General features: G+C 50.0%; 1 protein-coding gene across 7 annotated transcripts in view; it reads left to right on the forward strand.

The window, feature by feature from the left end:
• Positions 1-26,812, forward strand: part of FOXP4 (forkhead box P4) — a 136,087-nt gene that overhangs the window by 48,057 nt on the left and 61,218 nt on the right. For all 7 annotated transcript variants that reach the window (XM_067531804.1, XM_067531807.1, XM_067531808.1 and 4 more), the window contains exon 3: positions 9,711-9,800. In XM_067531804.1, coding sequence (XP_067387905.1) covers positions 9,711-9,800 — 90 coding nt within the window. The remainder of the gene's footprint in view (positions 1-9,710; positions 9,801-26,812) is intronic.

The raw sequence follows: 26,812 nt of genomic DNA on the forward strand, positions 1-26,812 counted from the left end.
TGTGTCCAAGGCTGTGTTAATCTTTTGCTTCCCAGCTAGGTCTGGATGGAGTGACGTTCATGCAGCCAGACGCTGTCTCATGCCTCCATTTAAAAAAGCCAGCATCCAGTCGCAATTGTCTGTGCAGGAGTTCTTTGGGGCTCTGGCATTGGCTTAGTGGGGGATTGTCCGGGACAATTGGAGACTAATGGGGCCAGCTCCCCCCTTGGGGGGCTTTGCTTGCTTCCCCTCCCCATGCTCTCCTTTGCCATTCCACAGAAGAGCTACTCAAACTCACGAGTAGGGGGAATAACGCTGCAGGGGAAGAGGGCCGGATTTGTCTCTAGGCAACAATTGAGGATAGTCGAGGGAGCTCCTCGGCCCTACGCAGTCTGGTGTATTTCAGCACTTCTGGAGCTCCATGGGCCTCGATTGTCTCTAGCCCCAAAGGGCTTCAGCCTACTTGCCCCAGCCAGGCAAGTCCAGCTCCTCCTAGACATGACGCCCAAAGTATATTCTGGCCAAGATGGAGGTGGGGGTGTCTGCAGCCATGGCTTGGGAGGGACAGTGTCCCCCGGGGGAGGAGAGGGGACAGGTGCCTAGAACCCTCGTCTCCAAGCTGCACCGGCACTCTGCCGTTGCCCTAGAGGAGCTAGGGAAAACTTGGTCTCCTTGAAGTCGCTTTGTTGCAGGGCTTTGAGGGAGGAGGGCGTCTCTGCCATCCAACGGGCAGGCGCGTCTTTTGTGTTTTGACTCGCACCAGACAAGGGAACCTTCTAACTTCAGGCAGCTGGGAGAAGGGGGAGGGAGCAGGGGAGTCAGAAAGGGGAAGCAGTGAGCCAGAAAGGGAGAAGGGGGGGTAGGTGGAAGGAGAAGGGAAGGGAGGTTCAAGACAAGGAGGAGGAGGTTTGGGGGGGAGGGAAGCAGGGAGGCAGGAAAGGATTAGGAGGTGTTGGGATGGGAAACAGGGAGTAATGGGGGGATTGGAAGTGGGGCATAAGGAGGGAGGTGGGTGGGTAAGGAGGGAGGGTTTTATCTTGGACAAGCCCTCCGAAAACCTGCCGTTTTAATTAAATTGTGACGTGATACCCAGGAGGCTTTTCAAAAATGACTTTTTAAAGGGCAGCCTACCCCAAAACCCAATAATCTCCTGGAAGATAAACTTCCCAGCCAACAACTAGAGCTCACTCCATGGCAAGCCATACAAGAGATTAGAGATCACGAACCCGTAGTCCGAATTGAAGGCTTGGGTTTTCGGAGCAGGTAGGTGCCTGATGCCCATGGGAATCTCCTAACTCCCAGTGAATTTCATGGGGTCTTGAGCACCTAACTCCACTTATGCTCCTTTGGAAAATTCCAGCTTCAAACTGCACAGTGTTGCCTTCCATCCCCCAAATCAGCACCTCCCTTTGTCTCTGAACCCGTTCAGCCTGAGGCCTCTTGGTAGCCCACTTTCCAAATGGCAGTTATATAGAAAGGGCCCATCTGGAAAAGCTATCCCATCCGTCTGCTGTAATATTTGCTCTGTTTTTTTTTTTTTTTTTTAAATACAATTTATTGCAGACCTATGTAAAATAAATGTTAAGGTATTAAACAAAAACAAGACACTAAAATTATAACCAAATCAGCTGTTTTTCATATTTAAAAGGGGTTGGAGGTGAAGGGGGGGGACTCTCTGGTATGAATGACATTATACTATAAAAGCATGTGATCGCATTTCAAATGTATTAAGTAATATGCTATTATTAGGGTATTTAAGATAAAAATGAGACCAGAGCACTTAAGTGAAGCTCATCTCTCTGTTAGGTTACCTGATTTATATTTCATATATGACTGAGCATACATGCTGATTTCCTCCCCCCAGCGTGAAGAGGTTTGTTGGGAGCTATGGTCAGACTTGTTCCTTGTGTTCTCCATTAGCGAAAATGGATTTAATCCCCTTAGCCAAGGAGGTTCCAAGTGCAGAAGCGTTAGGGTGTGTGTGGTAAAAGAGAGAACAGCTGGGGCAGAGAGAGAGTTGCAAAAGATTTTTCCTTTTGTAAAGAATTCTGTCGTTTTATTAATTTTTGATCTCTTGGAGTCATTTGGTTTTGATTATATGAGAATGGGGATGGAGGAGTGGTTTTCAATATGGCATCATTTACAGTTAATATCCATCTAAAAATATCTGTGTGTTTTATTTTAATAGTTCTAATTCTGGAATGTGACGATGTCATTTTTATGAGGGTAGTGTAAAAAAAATTTATAATCTTTTTATTCCCAAAAAGCTCTTTTGGGGTAAAAGGAGATGGCGATGGGGAGGAAGGTGTATCATTTTTATAGTCCCCTCTCTCCCTTTTTCTTTCCCCTTTCTCTGTTTAATATAATTTTTATGGTGGGTTTTTTGTCATTGGAGGATCAAAGCTTTGATCCTGTCCAGGTGGAAATTTCCTTAGTTATTTTCAGCCAATGTTTCATATCTCCCCTCCCTCCCACGCTGTATGGACACTCTTGGTGTCGTAGAGAGCAGTTGGTCCTTTGGCTTCTGCTGCTGTAGTGTCTCGATGGCTACTGATGATTAAAAATGTGCCCTTTTGGGACGGGGGAGAGGGGGGAGACCTTTACAGAATAAAAGCATAAAAATATTTGGGCCAGGATTTTTTTTTTCCCAAGTGACCTTGTGATTTTTGGAACCCCAGCTCCAAAGGAACCTGGTACCTTCAAGGAACCTGATATTTTTTCAAGTGCTTGAGCACCCACCCCTTGGAAAATCATGGCCCTTTTTGGGGTGTCTCTTGTTGGGTATCCCTAATCACAAGTCACTTCTGAAAAGTAGCCTTGTTCTCTTGGAGCGTCCAAAGTACTCTCCCTCTGGGTTCTGTATGTACCAGTATCCTTAATCTAGCAACTGAGTTCTTAAGCACTCCTGTTAGCCCAGTGGCTACCTTAGCTGGCTGGTAAGATCCTCCCTCCCCCAGTTCAGAAATTCATTTAACAACCCACGTACATGCTTTATGCTGGTTCTGAAGAACCAGTTCTGAAGAACACAAAGAACAGAGTTCCTTAAGGAGAGAGCCTCTATGGAAAATGCCTTGTCGTCCACTCCTGGCCTCCACTCCAAGTGATCATCCCATCTAATCCAGTCGTGACTTGGATGTGCGACTCTTCTGTTTCCATGCTGGTTAGTTTTGGGGGCTTTTTTGTACAAAGGAGGTCAGTATCATTATCCCCATTTTACAGCTTGGGGAAGCTGAGACACAATGAAGTGCAGCGCGGGGAGAGGGAGTGACTTGTCCAAGGTCACCCAGCAGGCCAGGGGTAGGAATGGAACCCAGGTTTCCTGAGTCACAGGCTCAAAGGAATCAGGCGCTCAGGTGAAAAGAGACCAGCCTCTCCAGACTCATTACCCGATAGAGCTGTCATTATTCCGTTTTTCCAGTGTGTTCTGGTGAGGAATTCTTCACAACAGCAGAAGCTCTTATTTCTTCTTTGGATCGGATACTAGCATAACATTTCTGTTGTCCGGACATAGCGTTCGCCACACCCGGGATTAATCTGAGACTCTCTTTTTCCTAGTAGTTCTTGTTGCTCTGGGACAAAGAAACAGATGAAAATCAAACATGAAGCATACACAAAGAAATGTAGCTGAGACCTAATCCAGACACTCTGGTCCAGAAAGCCCTGAGTTTTGGGGTAGCTTGGAATCTGGATCTAGATGAGTTTAGAAATTGGAGGAGCCTCTTTTTCCAGGGAACTAAAGCTTTTATACATTTTTGATATTACTTCAACTATATCTGTTTAGAAACCGGTGGTGGTGAGTGGTATGACCTGCTAATGTGGACCCAGTTACATCTGTGTAAAGGGGCTTAAGCAGTACCCACTGTACCAGTATAGTGGTATAGCGGTATCCACACTTGGGATCTTCCTGATCTTAAGTATGTTGGGTAAAAAGCCACCCTGAACGGAAAGAGTTAAATCAGCACAAAACCACTACATAAATCAGGCTTCCTGTGCTTCTGCCACCTCCGCATTTGCACCCCCTCTGCTCACTAACAGTTACTGCCCCTGGTCTTGTGAATGGGGAAGCCAGACGTTGTCAGCTGTTGATGTGAGCATCTTAGCTCTTACAAACATCTTTTTAAAACGGGATAATTTACTGATGAAAGACAGTCATCCAGGAACGCGACAATTGGACGCAAACGATTCGTTGCTAATTGGATATCGCGCTAATGACTCTTGAATAGCTCCAAGGATACAATTTAAGAAAAACCCAAAACTCCCCCCACCCCCATTTCTTAGATCATTAGCAGGAGGGGCAATTTCTCTTCTAAGTGGGACCTTTTTTTGTTTCCTTTTTCGCATGTGCACAAAAGTAAATAGTGAAGGATTACGAGTAACTCCATGCTTTCTAGCTTTAAGGGAAGGTTCCATATGGCTAACTTCAAGTGTTGCTTTTTGAAGTTAATCTTCTGGCTGTTGAAAGATGTTAACAAGTGCAGGTGACCTGTCCAGAATGCTTCCCTTTCATCTCTACTCCTATCGAAAGGTTTTCCTGGCTCTGCTGGGAGTCCCAAGTTTGAATCGGGTAGAGACCGCACCCATCGTAAATCAAGATTTTTTGTAAGCACAGCTTCATTGTTTCCTGAGAAAAGATGGGCAAAGGACTGAGATCATCCATGGGTGGCAATGAATATCTCATGACGACCTGCTTTCTTTGCTTGGGGAATGACTCCCAAGGGGTTTGTTAGAGATGGGTGAGAGCTGCGAAGTTCTGCTCCCTCAAGTTTCTGCGGTGTGCAGAACCAGGATTAGGAGTTGAGCCTGGCTCTGGGCCTTTCGTGCACTGGCAAAATGGGGCATCTGGGGATCAAGATGAATAATCTTCCCTCTCTGATCATGTCTTTATTTACTCCTGCTTACCAGTGGTGGAGGTGAAAGTGCTGGTTTTCCCCCATGCAACTATGCCAATGCTTTTTGATTCTGGCCGGCAGCCGTTCTAGATCTGAGCAGCCTCTCCTGAGTAGTGGCTGTGGCTTCAATGCCCATTTGCTCCGTGATGATGGAGTAGCTGAATCGAAGACTAAGCCCTGAATCCTGTTAATTTTTTTTTGGTCCTGGGAAGGATGAAAGGCTAACGCAGTGGATTCCCATCCTCCTGGATGGCTGCCTCAGAGAACCAGGTGAAGACCTTGAGTTTTGCTAGCGATCTCCTATTCAATTCTAACCCACTGGGCTGAGCCCTGGCTCTGTGATGACTTGAATCTTGCACAGGTGGGCTGTAGGGGCACTGGGCTCGTCACTGATGTGGAAGGGGGAGATCAGAATGCAAATTCCTAAAATCACGCAGGTCTGCATGGGGGGTGGGGGGATGGTAGAAGGAAAATTTCCTTGGTGGCAGGTAATCCAATCACTGCAGTGGCACCTTCACCAGTTGCTAGCCCCAGCTGCTTCAGTGGGAGACAGCATGCTGGAGTAGATGGCACCCGGGTCTGGTCCAGGCTGGCTATCCCTGTGTAGTGTGAACGTTTCAGTGACCTTGAGCCGCCGGGTGAGCGCACTGACCGTGTAACGCTAGTCCCCCACCTAACTGACTTGGGAGGTAGCACCTCAGCCTCTCAGCCCCGTGCCTGCGTGCCGCTGGCTGTCTCAGATTGAAAAATGCTTGCCTCTCAACTGGACCAGAACAAAACTAGTGCCAGTCGCCTTAGCAGCAGGTGGTTGGAATAAAAAGCTGTGCGCCCCCCTCCCCTCCCGCACCCTCACCCAATGGATCTCTCTTTGTAACTCTTCTGCTGGTTTCCCTGCCGTCCCTGGACATCTGGCAGGGCCGGTGAGGGGGAGGGAGGGAGGACCTCCTCTGGGCAAGCTGCACGGCTGTCATGGGGAGGCCACTGTGTGAGATTGTAAGGCCATGTCATTTTTTCCTGTAAATCTTGTAATTTCGTGCTTCAGAGCACAACAAAGTGAGAGAGTCAGCAGGGAGTGAATTAAATTCCCCCATGAGATGGGCCGCCTGCATTCCATCCGCGCCTCCTTGCCTCCCTCGGTGCTCGTGTGCCCGCATGTCGTGGGCGTCCCCGTCTCCAAGCGGCGGGGGTTTCGTCCCGTCTCCTCCGGATCAACCTGGCTCAGTGTCCTTTTGACACACGGTCTGTCGTTGGCACGAGCCGTATTCTTCTTGCTCAAGTAATTTGCCATCTTAATAAACCCATGCAGACTTTACAGGGTTCCCAAAGCCTCATAAAATCAGGGGCTGTCCCTGCACCCTCCTCTCCCAGCGAACAAAGCTCCTCTTGTGTGGCTTATGCAGTTAAAACCGGGTATCTTGGAGACCTCTATTCCTGGCTACAACAGCACCGGCTGCTTTCACGAGCTGAGCTTCCGATCAGCTCGGCATTCACGCTGCAGCATTCCCTTCTTCGCTCCGTCTCTCTCCTTTTGTGTGTCGGCCTTTTTCCTCTCGGTCTCCTGCTTAACTTCTGAAGAGCTGTTGGGAAAACAATTGGGAGAGTTTAGAGAGAGAGAATTCTGGGCAGGCAGCATTACCTAGTGATCAGATCAGGAGAGGTCTCTGACACTCATGGATTCTTCTCTGGACTCTGACCTGCTGTGTGACCTGGGGCAGGCCACTTCCTCCTCACTCTGTCTCTTTATATTTTTCCTGTCTGCAAAATGATCTCAAAGCACTCTTTGCCAAGCTCAACTAATTTAGCCTTGCAGCTTCCCCTGTGAGGTCAGTGATGCTGTCCCCATTAACAGAGAGGGAAACTGAGGCTGGGAAGGGGGCGGTTAATGTATTTGCTTAAGTTCGCACAGTAGGCCGGCAAAGTTGGGAATAAACCCAAGGTGTCTCGCTGCAAACCAAAATCTGCCCTTCCTCTCACAAAGATTCAGTGAAGTGTTGAGGTCCGTGGGCAGAAGTGGCTACAGCAGAACCTCACTGTGGGATACCAGTGAGGGAGATAGTTAAAGGTGACACAGCTGATCTTTACCCCCATAATGTATCTGGGGAGCAGGCGGAGGGGCAGCCACGAGGGTGTGCAAGTCTGCTTGTGCCGCTGCAAAGACGTGCATGTTGCTGTCCTGTGCTACATACGTGCTTGCTGGCAAGTCCCTGATTGTGTTTGCCTGAGCATCTTTGGAGTTCCTCCTGGGGTTACGCTGAGTTATGAGTTATCAGGTCAGAGTAAAGGCTATATGGGAGAGCGTAGGGTTTGCTTTGACGTGCTCACACACGTGGAAACACACTGCCTTGTCTTCGCTAGATAACACGTGGAACAAACATGAGGTAAAATCCTAACATGACGTAAGAAAATACCATCTTTCCTGGTGAAGACGTGCCCTTGGCAGTTTTGTTTTTTGGTTTTTTTTTCTGATGACGAAACCAGGTGAATTCTGGGCGTGATTTCATTGTGGTCATTTTGCACTGGTTGCCTACTGTTGTCCTGGTTCCCACCTGCCCTGCAAAGCCCTCTGATGAATTTCCTGCCTTTCCCCACTCCCGGCATTGGCCTAGAATACTCCATTAATGCCCAGCAGCACACACACGTAGATGGGTGAATTGTTCATTATTCTGTTGTCTTGTGTTTTCCAAAGTGCTGGTAGTCCATCAGTGCCTGTGGATTTACTTACGTGCCTAAATACGGTCCTAAGGGACTCATTTTAGCCTCTTCCCCCCAATGTGTTTTGAAGATCTTGGGTTTTTGACTTTCATAGATTTCATAGAGAGTAACCCAAATGGACAACTAGATCTGATCTGACCTCCTGTATATCACAGGTTATACATTTCCACCAGTTACCCTGGTGTTGAGCCCAATAACTTGGGTTAGACTAAAGCATTTTGATCTTCAGGAGTCTAAATTGTAGCGTGTCACAAACAGAGGATGAGAGACATGGGGTGCCACTCTCCTGGGCTGTTGCATGAATCACAAACGCAGCTAAAAATACAGCTTGGTTCCTGTCTGAGATGCCAAACTGACAGAGCTTTTAGCTGTGTTTGGGGCACAACTCTTCTGCTTGCGACCCTTGATGTGGTATATTCTTACAGTGTAGCTGGAACCGCACCATACCGAGTTGTACTGTGTGTGTGTGTGTGTGTGTGTGTGTGTGTGTGTGTGTGCGCGCGCGTGCGCGCTAATCTAGCTGCTCTCTTATGTAAATTCAGCTGCGCCTCCAAACAGAGTGTACGGTACAGTATATAATGTATAAATGCCTGACGGAAAGTAACTTTGTTCTTTATAGCTGGAAATGTGGAAAATTAACAAGCGGCTCTTTCTTTGGGACACACCCTGCAAGTGCCTCCGCCGACTAGGAGCGCACAGCCGCCTCTTGGAAGCCAGAGCCTTGATTTACGGCCGTGGCGTTGACAGCTCAGTGGAACCCACATGCTGTTTGCAGCACTGCCAAGCTGGGCTATGACCCTCCGACCTCTCCCCTGTCTCTCCCCCCTCCCGTCTCTGCACTGTAATAAAAACCTGTCTTGCAGGCAGGACTACAATGACTTTGTTGTTCAGAAAGGTACTCTTCCCCCCCCCCCCCCCCCCCCAAAAAAAAAAAAAATTCTTTAAAAGCAAAAATAAGGAACGTATGAGGAAATGGACCTGGGAGCAGCAGGACTGTTTGTGTTAGAATGTATTCCCGTCTCTGCCTGCTCTCAGCTCCTGAATGAAACCTCTCTCCCGTGTTTCTCTCTCTCTCTCTTTTTGCAGGCCCTCTGTTTCTTTCACACGTTTGCAGTCTTTCACCAACTCTTGTGGACGCTTTTGCTCCTCTGCACATTTGTGCACGTGCTTTCTCTTGTGCATTCCTTGTGCTCGCACACATTCTCACTGCTGCGCTCTTACTTGTGCCCTGGTGCATGCTCTTGATTGGGCTTGCACTTGTTTTCACCCAACTTTTCTCCTGCTTGCTCTCACAGTTTGTTTTGCATGCGCCTTGACTGACAATCTCAACTATTTGTGTTTTTTCTCTAACTCCAGGACTACAGTTAAAAACCTGTATCCTTCCCTTTGGTTGGTCTGTTCCACCATATCTACCTCACCATACCCTTGTGAGGTAGGCAAAGATGAGATTCCCCATTGTATAGATGGGGAACTGAGGCACAGACAGGCAAAGTGACTTGCCCGAAGTCACACAGCAAGAGTCTGTGGCGTAGGTGAGAATAGAACCTGCCTCTCCGGAGTCCGTCCAAGATCTCACCCCCATTACCATCTTGTTGCCAAGGATAGTTCCTATAAGTCAGCTGCTTTCTTTGGGTGCTGTTCCTTGCATTGTTCTTCTGTCTGTCCCACCCAGTTAATCTTACAGATATGTCTACACTACAGTTAAAAACCTGCTGCTGGCCTGAGCCAACTGGCTGAGGCTAAAGGGCTATTTAATGGCAGCGTACACATTCAGGCTCAGGTTGGAGCCTGGCCTCACGGACTCTGCGTGGTGGGAGGGTCTCAGCGCTTTGCTGTAGCCGGAGTCCGAACGTACACACCGCAGTTAAACAGCTCCTCTGCGTCAGTGCCGAGCGCCCGAGTCAGCTGGCACCGGCCAGCCGTGGGTGTCTAAGGGCAGTGAAGACGTTCCCTTAAGATTAACTGGGCTCACTTTGTCCTGCTGTCTGTACCAGTAAGTGGGTCTGTCTCCAGTTGGGTAGTGTACAGGTAGTGAGCATATACAGAAGGAGCGGGAGAGCTGAGCTTGAAAAGAAAAATTAAGTGTCCTTCTCCCCCCACCCTGTTGGCTTTTTTTTTTTTTCTTTCCAGGCTCTTCAAGTGGCAAGACAGTTCCTTCTGCAGCAAGCCACGGGGCTGACCTCTCCTAGCAGCAATGAGAACAAGCAGCCCGCAGTCCAGGTGAGGCAGGGAAGGACCTTCACCCAAACCTTTACGGGAAGAGAGTTCTGCTAGCAGAGAGAGAACGCCTCTGCTGGGGTGGGGAACAACCTCCAGAAATTAATTTCTGTGTTGTGGGTGGGCTTCCTGAGATGGGCTCCGCCGCTTAGGAGGAATTGCCTTTCAGACCAATGGCGCTCCTGGATCCTTGTAGGTGCTTTTGGACAGATCGTCGCCTTGCAAACGCACGTGTGCAGACTCTCCTGCTTCCTGCCAGAGACTCTAGGTCTTACAGATGCTTTCAGAAAGGCGCTCATGCTCCATTACGACTCCATAAGGTTTTTGTAGAGTCCCTGTCCATATCCTTTGGGCTTCACCAGAAGGGAAGGCAACGGGGGAAGGAGGGAGACCGTGTCTCTGATGTTTTGGATACAAGCTAAATTTCAGGAGAGGAGTTCCCCCTCTGTTTGTCCCCTGGTTTGGGTTGTTGGTGCCCGGCGGTGAGTGCTTAGAGTGGAGGGTTATGACCGCTATTGCAAATCCATCTAATTTGTGGCTTCTTCATTTTGCCCAAGGAGAAGTTCTCCTTCGTATGTGGGTTCTGGGGGCCTGACTGTGGCAGAGGCTGCGTTCTGGGAGTGGGAGGTGTGTATTTATGAGCTGTGCTAAGGTAGCTGTGTATTTATGCTGGGAGAGGGTTGTTGGGAGTGTGATGTTAGTGAATGTGGGAGGTTTGGATTTGGTGTGGGCATGTGAGAGCGAGAGGGGAAGCTATTTATGTGATGGGACCACATGGAAGGATGTCACCCTTTGAATGTTTATCGTGAAGAGGCTTGCATCAGGGTGGAGTGGCAGGAACAGTTTGTTTTACAGTCTGACCCAGGATGACGAGCAAGGGCCCAGGAGGGAGGTGTGGGTGTTGCCAGGTTAGAGAGAGAGGTGGCGTTAATGACCTAGCCTTTCCTCTCTGCAGATCTGGCTTTAAATCCTGGCTCAGATCAGCATGAGTGGAGTTGAATTTGGTGGCCTCCCATAAGGCCCCATTTTCCTGCATCATAAAACCCCCGGTGCATCTTGGTTGCAAACAGCCGGTGGTGGGTTCAGCGGGAGCCCCGCGTTGGAATCCCAAGCAGGGGAGCGGGATGCTGTGGGTCAGGAACGAGGGATGTTGGCACATCTGGGGAGCGAGAGAACAACAGCTGCCTTCAGTATCCCTGGCTCAGGCCAGTCCAGTTCATCCCTCATTTTCCTGAGCACAAAACTGGTGCACAAATTAAGCATGCGGAAATGTGCTGGGACTTCCCCCTTTCCCCAATGAGTGGTCCTGCTGCTCTGTAGCTGTCAGGACGCAACCCTGGATTTGGCGACCAAGGACATAGCGGGAGAGATGGAAGCAGACTCCTGTAGGACACTGGACCCAATGGAAGGACCGGTCAAATCTGTCTTGTACTGTCAGTAGGAGGGTACAGAGCTTCCCTCCCAAGAGCCTGTGACATCCTGCACATTGGGGAGAGTCCCCTGGAAAGCATTCTCGGGACCAGCAGACATATATGCTGGGGTGAGATGCTGGGACAGCTCATGCCCATGGCTCTGGGGAGGCGGGGGGGTGATAGGCTGGCTTTTCCCTGGAGGTATCGCTACTAGTGGCAGAGCGCTGCCTGCTAGAGGAAGCTTGCTGGGATCACTGGTACTACTGGGGGGAAGGTATTGGCAGTGGGGTTTAAACCTGAGACCTGCAGCACTGAAAGCATGAGCTAAAGGAGTGAGTCATGAGATAGTAGCAGTAGTAGGTCTTTATCCTTTCACATGGACCGGCCACTAGAGGGAGAGAAATGCCAGGATGGTTTACACTGGCATTGACAGGGCACTACTGAGAGGGGAAACTTGGTGCTTCCAAAAAGGATGGCTGGCAGGGAGAGTAAAATTGCTGCATGAGAGAGGGAAGAGGGCTGAAACCTAGGGCCCCCCCCTCAATCTCTACAAGGGGGTGCCCAAGGCCCTGGCCCCACCCTGTTACCCATTCACAGGCAATGTCCTTCCCTGGCCTCAGCCAGTTGACTGGCAGCTTCAACCAGGCTCCGGCAGGTTCCTTCCACAGAAGGGGCCAGAAAAGGGGGCACGATTCCAAAAAAAGAAGTGGGGAGAGAAGCAAGACCCAAGCGAATGTAAAGTGACAATTTAAATAGCGGTGCGGAGGGGCTCTCCCTTCAGGCTAATTAAATTTATCGGCGAACAGCAGGTTACCTTATTAGAGCCACATGGGTTTAATTAACAAAGGAAAGTAATTAGCACGAGTTTTCTCGGAGCTGGAGGTCCTTCCTATACCAGGCAGAGCTGGCTCCGAAGCCTGCTAGAGGTGGGAGAGGGAACCTAGGACAGGAGGGAAAGGAAGGTCGGTTTCTGCTCATCCGGATGCCCTAGAGAGCAGGATCCGCAGGACAGTTTTGTCACCGTTTGTTCTCCTCCCTCTGCCTGGCGACACGCATCTGGAATGAAACAGGGATTAAATTCCCGCCCTCCTCCTCACCTCGCTTTTTATTATTATTTTTCCTTCCTCCCCCTCTTTTGTTCCAAGCTGTATAATTGCATCCTGATCTCAAGCAAAAGTTTTTCCCCCGTCTCTCTCTCCGTCAGGTCTGTCTCGTTTTCGCCTTCCCTCGGCCCTACACCAACAGCATTATCACCGGAGATGGGTGGGGGGTGGGGCTCTGAGTGGCTGGGAGTTTCCACCTCCCTCTTTGTCTCTTGGCAAACCTGATATCGAGCGCATTACAAATTGAGGTGGTTTGCCCCACCTCATGCCTTAGCTCCACTCACACCAATCTCTGCGTAGGGCCTTGCAGAGAAGTGGGTGGAAAACGATCCCAGTGACCTCAGCGTGCTTCAGATCAGGCCTGTCGAGTGTTGTGGGTTGGAATAGCCTCTCTGCAGAACGAGTGGAAGCCCCATTCCTTGAAACTTTTAAAAATGTTTAGATGGGACAAAGCAGTACGAGAAGGAATCCCACCTTGGCAGAGACGGGAGACCAGGCTGGATGACCTAACAGATTGTTCCCGTCTCTGATTGTTGCAGGCTTGGAACTCTCCCATAAAACCTCTATCCCTTAGCGGGAGGGAGGGATGGGATAGAGTCTAGAGCCACCCTGAAACAGGTTCCCCTTTGCCGTTTTTGGCCCCCCTCTCCCTTCCGCCCGGGAGGCAGGGATAGCAGATCTGCTGCCGTTGCCTCTCCTTAATGGGCTTGAAAGTGAAAAGGGAACAGAGGAGGGGAAATCACAGCTGCGATATTAACAGTAATAATTAGTCAGGGCTTCTCTCGCGCAAGCAGGCAGCTTTTTCCAATAGTGTTTTCAGGAAGGAAATGCAGTCATTGGATGGAAAATATTTTGAAAAAGCAAAGACAGTAAGAGTGAAGTCAGATTCCTGTTATATATATCTCTGGGGTGTGTGTCCATTTCTCTTTCACGTTCTGTTTTCCCACCCTCTGTTTCTTCTCCATAATGTGTGTGTCTCATTCTGTCACTGCCTGTTTATCTTCCCTTTCACCCTCTGTCCTTCGTGATCTGCTTTCTCTCTGCTTTTCCTCCATGCCTCCCCTCCCTTTCGCCGCTGTCTGTCCATCCGTCTGTCTGGCTCATTCAGAGTTCAGAGTCCGGCTTTCTTCCCCCTCCCCTTTTTGTGTTGCAAAAGAACTTGTGAAAGTTGTAGGCAATGAGTCAGGAATAGCTCAGCTCCCCGGTCAGCCGTCACTCTCCCTGCCTCCTCCTTCCCATCTTGCCCCTGCCCAGCAGCTGGAGGAGGATCTGAAGGAGGGGGAGATAGAGGATTAAGCAGAACTCCTTTGAAAGGAAGTTTATCTAAGGGGGGAATGGTGTGGATGAGATTGACCAGGAGGGTTTCTTCAGCCTGGAGGGGATGGAGAGGGGGGCTACTGTATGGTGAGAAGGCGGCAGGCGTGGAGCAGGGTTTCTCAACCAGATGGAGGGCGGGAGGGGCTGGCGGGTGGGGAGGGGGTAGGGGCAGAGAGCATAGAATGACTGGGGAAGCAGGCAGCTCTTGGAGTGTGCTGTGGAATCAGTGGCTGGGGGAAACTTTTCTGAGTGAGGTTTCTAAGCACCCATCACTCCCATTGACTTCAGTCGATGCCGCAGGTGATCAGCGCCTGTACAGGATTAGGCCCTGAAGGGACCAATCCTGCAATCCTTGTGATGTCTCTCACTTTTGTGTGACAGAAGTTAGGGCCCTTGGGGGCGTGGGCTGGCTCCCCAGGTGGCTTTTTCCCTGGCTAGAGGCCTGATTCTGCAATAGGCTGCTGAGCGCCCATTGACATCCAGGGGAGCTAAGTGTCCTCAGACCTGCTCAGTACCTTCTTGTAGATCTACAGTCTGAGCCGGCTGTAGAAACTGATCTCTCCTGCACTCCTAGTGCAGTGATCTGACTGTGGTGAGCAGAGCACTGCCTGTCCTTTTCATGCAGTGTCTAGCCAACACCATTAGGCTTCATTTCAGCCTCTTTCCCCCCTTGGCCGTGACCCGCAGCATCGTTTAATATGGGACTAGATGAAACAGACTCTGGGGGTCCAGTACAAACCCGGCCTGACTTCCAGCGCTCGGCTAAATCCAAATAAAAAGCTCCCCTCTTTCAGCTGAGTTTCACTTTGAGATTTTTGGAGTTTGCTCAAAAAGCCAAATGAAGGGGGCACAATCCTCTGTTCAGACTGACACCAGTCCCCAAACCCACTGCTGGTGTTTGAGGCCCTGATTCAGAGCGCTGTGGACCCTGCCGCTCCCATGGATGCCGGCGGGAGTGGTGGGTGCTCAGCATTTCCTGCAAAACCAGGCCCTAATTGTCTCAAGTTGGGCACCTAAGAATGGAGGCACCCGAAATCAACTGCCAGCTGTGAGCCTCGGTGTGTAAGGATCCAGCCTCCCCAAGGTTCCTTGCTGATAGGGGAACAGCTGCGGCATCAAGCCCCCTGTGATAGTGATGATGCTGAGTGCAGTGCATCGTTGACGCTGCTGCTGCAGCAGGGTTTTAAAAGAACAAAAAAAGTTTGGAACGTGGCAAAAAGTTGCTTTGCGCCATTAAAACAAAAGCTCCCTCTTTCCCTCCTAAAATGAAATTGCATCTGCATGGTTACCAGCTCTAAGTGGTTTCTTCCCTCGGCATGGCATGGTTTGTATCCCTACATTTCCGACCCCCCAGGAACTGAATAATGGAACTGCCTGCAGAGCTCCTAGTTCCAGCAGCACTAGATGATGAGGTAGGAAGAATCCGTTCAAGAAGTGTTGGTAAAAAACAAAATGCACAGTCCTCTCCAGCCTCATGGGGCTGGTGTTTTCTGGGGAGATTGCATGAGCTGGGGATTGTTTGGTTCCCATCTCCATGCTACTGCTCTGGTTTTCAAGCCTGCCGAGTCTTAGCTTGTTGATCGTGAAAGGGGCAGAGCACCTGCAATCCTAGCTGACCTGACCCGGAGTCTCAGGTTTGGTCTCACAGCTTAAAGGGTAGGTGGCTCTGAATGAAATCTCCAGATCCAAACTCTCCTGACCTTGGTGCCTTGGGTCTCCCTCTAACACTGACCATTCCCAATGAACTGCTACGGCTATTAAGAGGCTGGGGATCAGGCATGCGCTATTAGAGCCAAGTCGCTGGTTCAAATCCAGCCCAGGGCGCCAAGTGGATGAAACGGAACGTTTGATGGCAGTTCGTCAGCTTCGTGTGAGATGAGTCGGGGACGTCTCGGTCTGTATCCCAGCAGGTGTGACTGGGGATACTGGAAGCAAACATCTGTGACTTTCTTTTAAAAGCGAATTTCGTGCTGACGAGACTTGGTGAGAGTGGTGGAGCTGGAGACTGAAATCTCTGTTGACCCTTAGAACAGATGTAAGAGAGAGATTGACAACTGCCCCACCAATGTGCCTTAAAAGGGACACCCTCTAGAGGTAAGAAACGGGGTTTGATCCCTATTCCCACTCACTCTTTGGCCTGCCATCAAGCGCCAGTTGTGATGGGGCCAGCTTGTGATATGGACACCTGCCTGCTGGGATCTGCACTGAGACCCACCGAACTCACTTCACGTCAGCTGGGAAACAGCCATTCGGCGGGAAGTACTTTGGGTCGTTGTCACCCTCGGCGAGTTTTGAACTCGAGCCCTGGGAGCGTCAAGCTATAATAGTCTATTTTCAGTCCCTTTTGGAGACTAGGCAGCTGGGATCACCGTAATGCCACTGTCCCATGCTGCATCTGCTCTGCGGATGAGTAGAGGCCATCAACCTCCAGGCAAAAAGGTAGCAAATTCAGTCACAAATCACCTCCTTTCCTGTCAGCCTAGAAGCCAGAGGATGGATCAGCAGGCGGCCAGCTACAAGGTAACATCCCATCCTGCTCTCTGCCTGCTTGAGGGGCTCCTATCACTTCGGGGGAGTGACTGCAAGGAGGTGTCTTGGGGTAGAAATGTGTCTGTCATGGAAGAGGGAAGAAGGGAGCCGAGGAAAGAGTGGAGAGTTTGGAGCAAAATGCAGGAAATTGCTTTTCTTTTGTCTGCTGTGGCAGAGAGGGCGCTGGAGCGGAAAAGTGTATTTTGTTGATTTGAAACTTGAGTGAAATGGGTAATGAAGACAGATCAATACTGGCCCCTCCATGTTCCCTCTCGAGTTAAAATAGAACAGCCACTTTCAACAATGCTGGTGCAGCACAGAGATTTTTCCACTTGAACCTGCAGCACCCAGGTCTAGTCCCTTTCCTCCAGTATCCCCTTCCCTTTGGCTGGCTGGCCCTGGCCAAATAGTGATGCCAAACCACTGGCTTGGTTCACACCTTGCCAACTACAGTCCAGGATCCCAGCTGCTCCAAAGAGAGCAACAGTGTTTGGATAGCAGATGACCAAGAAGTCACCTCAATTCTGTAAGACGTGGTTGGTCTGACAATCTAGACAAGCATTGCCCAAGGGTAAGGAATAGACAGCCCCACTCAGGTATCTGTCAGAAGGAGATAAGATCCACCCTGGATAGATGCCTGCCTTTGGGGTTTGATCCTCTGCATCCGTTTTGCCAGCGATGTTCATTCCCAAGGCGATGGCAGCCTGGGACATTGTGTGATGCCTTTCCTCCCTAGGGTGTGGCATGAGCGTAAGGAGATGGAATTTTAAATAGGCTGTCAGCCATGGGAAATATTCGAACAAGGCGCGCTCTTCCCTGCAGTAGGGATACGCGAGCCATCTCCGTTTAACTCATAGTGATGTTCAGCCCAGTTGGTTACTATTAGTTTCTACCTACTGGGGTGCATGGCGCTGGTAAGGATGAATGCAGGTGAGATCATACAGCATATTCATAGCTTTAACATGTGACTAAACCATCACACACCTGCTCTTCTCTGCCTAGGTGCAGACACTTGCTCACATTCACAGATGCTTCCTCCTGCCCTCCGTTTTACTCAGAAATGATCCCTCACACCCCACCTCTCCTGGGTGCGCTCCACAGACTCACACTGGCTCACTTCCCAGCTGCTGCTGCACCTTAGGAAGTCATTCACGCCAGTGCAGGGCGAATGCACAATGTGTGTAAAACACAACCAGAAAGAGGAAAGGCTACTAGCTTGGGAATGGGGTTCAGGTCCCTGCTCTTCCCCAGACTGCCTGTGTGGTTGTGGCTAGCTGATTTAGTGTCTCACGCCCAGCTTTGTTAAGGTATTTAGGCGTTGAGGTCCTCAGCATTGCAATGCTGAAGTCTCATTTTAAAGTGATTTAGGCATTTCCGGGCCTAACTCCCATTAGTTCTCTATGGGATTTTTGTCTCCTAAGTGCTTAAACCCCTTTTGAAAATGAGATTTGAGCTCCTAAGTCAGTCACGTGTCGCAATGCTGAGCGCAGCAGGGCCTCCATACCTTGAAAAATCTGGGCCTCGGATCCCCATCAATAAAATGGGCTAACGGTTCTCCCCGACCTCACGGGGCTGCTGTGAGGATAAATAAACAGATGATTGTGAGGCGCTCAGATACTGTGGTGGTAGGGGCCGTATAAATACCCAAGATATCTATCCAGAGAGACCATTCTGAATTTGTAGCAGTTCAGACACCCACCAGCTACACATGGTGTAAGGTAACAGAGAATCAGTCTCATGCTGTCTCATCTATACACAAAGTTCACTCTCTCTCTTCTTCGGATTCTCCATGGCAGGTGTATGTTACTCGACTCTTTGTGAGCCTAATCTTGTTTCTGTTGAGTTTTGCTGTTGACTTGAAGCAGGATTTGGCCCTATAGAAACTAGCAGAGTGTTTCCAATCTGACTCGGTTTGTCGTGAATTAGGAGTAGCTCTACAGAAGTCAGTGGAGTTACACTGGTGTGATACCTGAATGTGGCTGTGAGTGTTCAAAGTCCTTGCTGTTGCCTTTAAAAACAGAGTGGAGACCAAATAACCCCAGGGCCTGAAATTCAGGTAGCAGCTGGAGATGTGCGAGCCTGCATGGCCGGATGCTTTCCTGAGAGTCAGCAAGTGAGGGGGACTTGGGCCGAGTCCAGCTCTTTGGTGCGGTGGGGTGGGTGTGTCTGGTGGGGATTCGTAATTACTGTCGGTGGTTGTTTTAGTCCAAATGCGAAGTATAGAGCTTTGGGCCATCCACCTGCGTGGAGCAGTGTCCCATGTGGAGAGTGGACTAAAATGCATGCACTAAGGGGGAGGTGAGAGGCTATGCCTTGTGTGTCTGTCGTGGTCCATCCACTTAAACTGAAGCAAAGCCATTCTAAAGGTGGGTATTGGCCAGGTATTCCCTTTCCCCTTCTAGTTCTCTCCTCCCGCCATCCCCGCAGTAGAGCTGCTTCATGTGTTTCGCTGATGTCCATTTCAGAAAGGATATTCTTAAAGTTATGTTCATTTTTATTGCCTTAATCACGGTTTCTGAGTTCATATTGTATGGTGCCCTGAGCTCTGTGGCCAGCAAAAGTGATTTCAAATGGTGTGATGTGGTGTGTAGTGTAGTGTAAATACATACATGCATACCTTGATTCTGCAGCCAGATACACACAGGAGGACCCATGTGCTGTTATGTGGTCCCACTAAAGTAAATGGGATTCTGATGTCTTCCTGCATGTATCAAGTTACAGGATCAGGGCCGTAGCTGTGCCGCTGGGTGGGCGGTTCGGTTCAGTTTGGTTTGCTCTTCTGTTATCTTTTAGACTGGGATATGTGGGGAATGGTTTAGTTGAGCAAGAGAAGTTATTAAAGACCTTTCTCTTCAAACACAGTAACGTACTGTTCCTAGCTTGCTCATTATTACGCCTGACCCTTTCTGCTTGATGTAGTTTCCCAGCCTCTTGGAAACATGCTCCTATGATTAACATGGTTTCACACTCAAGCTGAAGATCTGCCCATTAACTCTTGGATGCTGAGCAAGTTGTGAGTTTTCTAATATGCTGTGTACTAGTGGGTAATGCCCCCAGCCCTCACTTGTGAAGATAAATTGCATCTTTCAAGCTTCAAACTTGTGTGTCTCCTGGAATAATGAGTGTTCACTCCCTACAATCATGGAATCATGGGTCTCCACCTTCCCCACTCCCCCCGTCCATTCTTCTCCATGACTGCAAGGTTCCTGGGTGGGATATCAACTCCAGAAATGAAGGGGGTCTTTAATCTCCTCCTTCACTGAGTTTCGGACTTCCTTACCCTGTTCCAGTAAGTCAGAATCCAAGCAAGAAGGCAGTTCAGCCAGCATAGTCCCTTCAGTCTGTGGCTTTCCCGTGTTCCGCTTCACTAATGAACCTCAATCCTGATCTGGAAGGAACATTCTCTTCTGGGTTACAAGGGAAGCTTTATTTTTCACAATGCTCATTCAGTCCTGAAATCTCATTCCCAGAAAAATTCTCACAACCAAATTCTGCTCTCTGACACTGGTGTGGTAAATCCCATTGAACTCCACTGGCTTCCCTGAAGTTGCTTCAGTTTTATCCTCAGAGCAGAGCATCCCCTTTAACATGAGGCTTGTTTTCCACCCAAAGACTGATTTTCCCCTGCCCCATCTCTGGCACAGTGGGATTACAGCCAAGACAGCACAGATAATCACCCCTCTCATGCGCCCCTCCCCCCAAGATTCTGTTCTCAAATCAGACACAAAACGTCAAGGCATTTGTTAAACGGCCAAAGCTGTTAGTAAGCAGTTTAGTGGAATGGCAGCAGGCCAAGGAGTGCGTCATTACCTTCTTTAGTTCGCGTCTGGCAGATGCCAGCTATGACACATAATACAGACCATTCTTGGAGAGAAGTCCGGGGTGTCTGGGCAAAGCTTTTGTTGTGGTGGTGGTTCTTGGAGAGTTAATTTTCGGAGCGAGGAAGAAATTCAGCTCTCGTGGAAGTGAGGAACTAGAATGGCTGGAGATGCCCTGAGTAGAAAGAGGCTATGGTGTAAGCAGTCGAGTGTCATGTAAGCTTCCAGATGGCCATGCTGATTCCTTCACCTCGATTTGGACCTGCCACATATTACCATGATGCACAGTTGCTTTTCTGTACCACCCGTGCTGTGCACGGTGCTGTACAAAGAATAAAACCCAATAGCTGTCTCATTAATCACTCTGTAAACATTCACCGCTATTTAGATGCAGGATAAAGGAACGGCAGCTATTGCTAAATGGCACTCTGCCTTTATGTGATGAGAGAACCGTTCAACCTAGCTCGGATTTGAGCTCATGGCGTGAGCATTAACCCATTGGGCCACTGGGAGTACACGCTTTATTTTTCCTCCATGCCTGCCTTTCTGTCAAGAGGTGATCTCTGGTTTGAATGCTGTTGATGGCTCATTAAAAGCGCTGGGCCTAGATCATCAGCAGCCCAATGGTCAAGATTCTGGTCTCACGGCATCCCTAGATATAGGTCGTGGCCTTTGCAAATGAATGCCCAAACGAGCGGTGCATTGCAACAGCTGCACGACCGAGTGAGACATGCTTTGGCGATATGGCTCATGTGACTCTCTCGCTAAGCCTGTCCCAAGCACAGCAGCCACTGGTGGTGTGATAAAGGACTCCTGGTTAAGTACGCTGTTGGGCATCCATGTTTTTAGACATCCCAGGGGTACGTGCTGTTCAGTTCGCTTTCCTCTTGATCATATCAGACGCCATTCGGCACCTCAGCCTGGCTGTTACCAGGCCTGTGGAGGTAGATGGCTCAGCAGTATCTCCTGTGCATGGATAGTAGTGGCAACCAGGGTTTAAGTAGCTGGGAATCTAACTAGGCCTCTGAGCCAGGAACTGTGGTTACCATATGATGGAGGACGGAGAGGGTGATGTAACCTCCGCCAGTGCTTGTTTGTTTCTCCCCACACACCACGATCTCGGCATTGATTCTGAGCCAGTGCATTCTCATGCATGGCCCCGATCTCTCCCAGACACTTGGACTCATTCTCAGGCACAGAGAGAGAGCTGAACATCACCAGCGAACTGAAAACCCTTCATGTCTCTTTACTGACTCTCCCGATGGCCTCACGTACGCGCTGGCTAAGACTAGATGCTCACAGCGCCCGTCACAAGAGAGTCCTGCAACTGAGCCCTTTCGGCCCATCCCACATCTCTTGTCTGCCTCCAGGTTTAACAGGAGGATCATTGTTTCCTGGGGAAATCTCGGCTGCTGTGTGAAGTAACCCTAGTGGACAAGCCTGTTGACCTGCCTAGCTTTCCTTTTGTGATTGATGCCTCAGTTCCCCATCTGTGAAATGGGGATATGCCCCCACCTTTCAGGGGCACTCTGAACCTTATAAGCTGCTCAGTTACTGAACTAAGACGGACAATTGGGTCTTCGACTAAACTACAGCTTTCGGTGGAAATTTTCCACTTTTCATAGACAATTTTGACTTTTTGTCAATAAACCGAAAACTTCTGGTTTTCACCTGAAAATTTGCAGGGAAAGGAAATCTCCATTTTCCAACCAGCTGTAGTGCCCAGACAGAAGGTGCCCCAAAAATAGATAGCCTGAGCCAATGGGGCAGCAAGATCAGAACCTTTTTTCTCCCCATAGGGTAAGACCTGGCACAAAGCAAACAAAAAATCTTCAGCCTCAAACACCCACTTTGCGAGAACCAAAGCCAAGATACCTGGCTTTTCTCCTCTCTGTCCCCATTTCTCAAGAAGCCACAAGAACCGTTTCCCTGTGTCAGCTTGGCATCTTAGCGCAAAGGGGAAAGCCATTTAATGCAGACAAAGGTTGTATGAAAATATAATTCTGCTTTTGTTAGCAGCCATCAAACTCTAAAAGGCGCCGCTTTTGTTTTCTTGTAACGTTGTGAAAACCTCATGTCGGATCGAGAGCTGCGGTCCTCACGACTAATCGCCTCTCCTTTGTGTTTTTAGATTATAGGGGCAATTAGTGTTGTCAAAACCTCTGGCAATTCTCTTTGCTCTTGACAGGGTGTCAGTCCGCCGGGCGAGAAATGGAAGGTGTTATAACTCTCCGGTAATTAGAATGCCTCCGATTTGAAAATGCCAGCAAACGTGTATCAAATAGGACGCGCTGCGTGGTGGTTGGGGCGGGGGAAGAAGTTTGGATGGGGGATGCAGATGAGCGATTAATTACAGGCTCTCATTCCGAGCACGTTGCCAGCTGATGAATGGTAAAGGGAAATTAGCGTGAAGCTTAGCTCCCAGTGAGCGGGTGCGGACCCTGCTCTCTTGCTTTCCTGGTGCCGCCATTGTGTGGATTTGTCTCTCTAAATCTCCGGATGTCTCCTGCTCTCCCTGCTGGGTGAGAGAATGCCCAACTGGTCAGATAATCTAGGGAAAGTGGTGACGACAGCTTATCAAACTGGTCATCTCATTTAATTCTCTCAGTGCACAAATAGTGGAGGCTCTTGAATGGCTGCTTTGCCCTGGTAGCCAAAGAGTCGAGACTGTCCACTGCAAGGCAATGGCTTTGTCATGGTGCATATTTAGCCACCCCACTGATAGGTTTCGTCTTGTGAACAGTTTTCACAGGTGTCCCCATGTCAGGAGGGCTGTGCAACTATTGGCAGGGGCTAATTTAGCACTTCTTATTTCTTGTGTAATGCTGTATCACTTAGAAGCCCCAGTCAAGAACCAGGACCCCATTGTTCTAGGTGCTGTCCAGACACAGAACCAAAAGATGGTCCCTGTCCCGCAGAGTCTGCACTCTTCTCCTCAGAGTGAGGAGAGCAAGCAGTCTGGCTTCTGCCCAGATGATTTAGCTGAGGTTGGCCCTGCTTTGAGCAGGGGGTTGGACTAGATGACCTCTTGAAGTCCCTTCCAACTTTCATCTTCTATCATTCTATGAAGTGCTCCTGTGGCCTTGACTTCCCAGACTGATTTTCATCCACAATGCCCCAGTAGCAGCCTCTGGGTGAGCATGGAACAATTAATAAATAAATTTGCAAGAAGTCGACGGAGAGAGAGAGATCTGAAATGACAAAGAAAACATGGGACACCTCCCTCAAGCAAAAAGCCTGAGTAAATAAATAAGCCTTGCAACCTTTCTCAAAGGTCAGCAAAGTCTGGCTCACGTGGACCAAGGGGGTAGAAGGGGAGCAAATTCCATGGAGGATGCCCCCTGCCATGAGCTCTGCTCCCTCCGGAGTTTGGCTCTGGGGATGGCTTGCAAGGGAACCCCCAGCTCAGCCTAGCTGCTGAGATGACCCTTAAGAGAAGAAGCAGGTCTCTTAAGTAGTTGTGATCCAAATTGTGGAGAATCAGATATGAATAGGGACTCCAGGGTTCTGTCTCTAGCTCTGGGAAGGAATGTGCTAGAGTGAGAAGAGCAGGGACTTGAGAGTCAGGACTCCTGGGTTCTATTCCCAGCTGTGTGGTGAAGGGACCATAAGGCAAGATGCTTTACCTCTCTCTGTGTCTGTCAAATGGGCCTGGCGATTACCTATCCTTGATCGCAGACCACTCCGTGAATGCAAAGTGTTACACTCCTAGATCCAAGCAATACTTTGTTACACCTGGAAACAGAAAACGGGTCACATGTCACATAAAAGAAGCACCGTTGCTGTGAATAAGCAAGCCACCTTGCTCTCCAAATTTGAGCCCTTCCTGCTCTGGGCATGATGGGTTTGTTGCTCTTGATGGCACAAATCCTAATTAACAGATGCCCTGCGATGTTGGAAGAGGAGGCGTGGCAGCTGAGAGAGGGCGCTCTCCCTGGAAGGCTGCCGGAAAAGCCTACTAGTGTTGGCATTAGGAGCAGCTTCTTAGAGGTCAGTCTTGAGCTTCATTTGAGCAGCTCCCTTCCCAGCTCAAAGTAGGAGGTAACTCACCACCAGCTCCAATTGAGCTCTTCTCTCTCCATGCCCCCCACACACTCTGCCTCCAGCAGGACCTGAGAGCAAGGAAAATCCTCTGCCTGATTTTTTCCCCCTCATAATCGGGGCCTCCGTTATCTCAATGTCACTCCAGCTCAAACCAGTCTAGTGTGGAGTCTGCAAGGCGGGCTCCCCTGCTCTGGGCCAGCCAAGGTTACCTGCTTTCACAGTAAGAAAGAGCATCTAGGAAAGTTTAATGGGTGGAAGAGATTTTCTGCAGATGTCCAGGGAGGGCTTGTGCTACATGCAGTTCCACTTAGGGGTGAACGTTGCAGGGTTACCATGGCACCTGCCCTGGGGAGCCCTCTGTAGAGTGATAGCTATACATTGCATTCCCAGGTGCTGACTTCATCTGTTCCCCTGGGCCAGGATTAGAGGGTCAAACCCCTATTCTGGAGTGATTTCTGCCCTCTGCGTGGATATGGGAGAGGTTGACAGGGGGACTCTGAAGTTTACAGACCTCGCTGTTTTTTTTCTGGCTCCTGAACTTGTCCTGGAAATGGGTTTTTCTGCCAAGAGCAAATGCCCAGGATTCGCCATCCAACATTTCCCCAAATCACGGGAGGCGCATACGCACGCGCGCTAACATAACAGACGTCAGATTGGCAAGCTCCCCTAGCCCACCCACTCCTTGGCATGGTAATTGCATGGATTACTAATGTCAGCGAGAAATAACGGTTTGAGAGAGATGATGGATACGTTCTTCCTGTCGGTGCAAAGCCCGATAGCTTCTCCGCAGGCTGAATTTTTTAGAAGTATTTTGGCCACCCGCGTCCTCTCCCCTCCCCCTTTCTCCTTCTAGCTCTCTTTCACTCCCTCCAAGTTTAGATCAATACCTAGAGAAGAGGAACAAGACTCTGTCCCTGCTCTGTGAAGCCCTGTGCCTGCTGTGAGTGAGACGAGTTAGGACTGTGGTCTGTGGAGCGCTTCAGTGCGGCTTATGGAGAGCTGGTTGGCCTGAATGGTGCTGGCTCTTCCTCGTTATCCAGCAGCTAAATCACATTAAAGAAAGCTTTGGAAAAGATCACCAGTGGGGAGAAGAGGGAGGGATCTGTGTGGCAGCCAGTGGGTAAGGAGAGAGAGCCACGAGCCGGCCTCTAAAGATGTGGCCCATGCTATGGATAAAGCCCCATGTAAATCACCGTTCCACAGAAATCAGGAAATTAGCCCAATGCTGCGCTGAGCGTAGGGCCCCAATACCTGCTCTGGGCTGGGGTAAGCCTAGACCGATGGCACCGTGTGGTGAGATACACACTCCCCCTGGGATAGGACTGGCTAGCCACCTCCTTACCGCAATCGGCATGGAGTCAGCCCAGCAACCCCCCATGAGCAGCCACGGCCTAAACGTGTGTTGCAAAAATCGCAGCAGTTCCGGAAGGGACTCACATGCATATCCTGTGAAATTCAAACTATTTGAAGCTGCTGTGAATTAAAACAAAAAAACTTTTTTTTTTTGGGCAAGGTCTTAACTGTGTCCCGTAGCCTGTGAGCTAGTCCCAGGGGATTTTGCTGCTAGGAGGGACTGCTCAGGAATGCCAGTCTGTTCTGCACAGACTGTTACAGTGCACCCATCGCTGTGGTGTCGGAGCACTTCTGTATTCTTCTTCACCCACACCCGGGGACGTCGGGGGGGGGAAGGAAAGCCGTTTTTCCCTTCTGCCTCCCCACGAGCAACTCCGCTCAGGCACCCCCAGGGGGCGTGCTCGCTGAAGGTCGGTCCCGGGCTTCTTCCAACCCACTTCCAAGCTCCCATGAGTGACGACGACCCGGTTTGGGAGCCGCAGCTGGTCTATTTCACTAGTTCTGGAGGCCGCCCGGACAGCGGTGCCAGTCGGAGGCATCCAGAACTGGCATTTCTTGATACTTTCAGCACTGGGATCTGCTGGGCAGAGCTTGCAAGCCCAATCCGTTGCCCTTTTCTTCTTTTCTCTCCCACCTCCTTCGTCTTCATCCCCAGGAATACTTCTGTTTCCCTGGGGGGTCAGCACTGCCCCCGCTGCAGCGTGCTCTCTGTCATCTGACCTGTGTCCAACCGGCTCTGTGTTAATGCAGCTGCTAGAGCCAGTTTGGAAGGTGAAGAGGTGACATTTGATTGACGTGCCCAAATGCCTCCCCTGTCGCCTTCCTAACATTTCTTCTGGGGCCCTGAGCTTGTTAGGTGTGTCTTGTCTTAGAAGAGAATGTGAGCAAATAAGGAAAGGGGCGGGGAGGGGGAGGAGGAGGTGGCCTTGAACTCACCCTAGAGCTATTGTGAAAGATGTGGGTTGTGCTTGAGTTTTTCCCCCCAGCTGTTGCCGCCACCTCCCCTGAATGCTGCAGCTCAAAGGCAGGGTGGGCAAAGAGAAGGTTGAGGCTGGTGAAGTCCCAGCTGGACACTGGAATGGGATGTAGGGGACTCAGAGCAGTTCACATGGAAATGGCCATGGATGTCCCAGGCCTCCCTCCCCATTTTTCAGCGCCATCCTGTCCTTTGATGGCCCTGCAGGCAGCCCCTTGCCTTGGTTTCCCTCTTCTGGGCACTTGCAGTTCCCCTCTTCCAGGGGCTGATCGCCTGCCCGCATTCTGCACTGTATGTGGTAAGGCAGCCCCCACTTGGAACGCCTTCCAGCGGCAGGCTGTGGCGTGACAAGCATGCCTGCCTCAGTTTCCCCTTTCTTCCACAGACCCTAGTAACTCCACATAAGCTTTCCCAATAGAGCCCTTTTGGGGGGAGGTGGTGGTAATTTATTACAAGAAGTCCT

Source organism: Emydura macquarii, unplaced genomic scaffold, assembly GCF_026122565.2.
Source record: "Emydura macquarii macquarii isolate MOO-44397 ecotype Brisbane River unplaced genomic scaffold, CSIRO-AGI_Emac_v2 contig_3220, whole genome shotgun sequence".
NCBI classification, from domain to species: domain Eukaryota; kingdom Metazoa; phylum Chordata; order Testudines; family Chelidae; genus Emydura; species Emydura macquarii.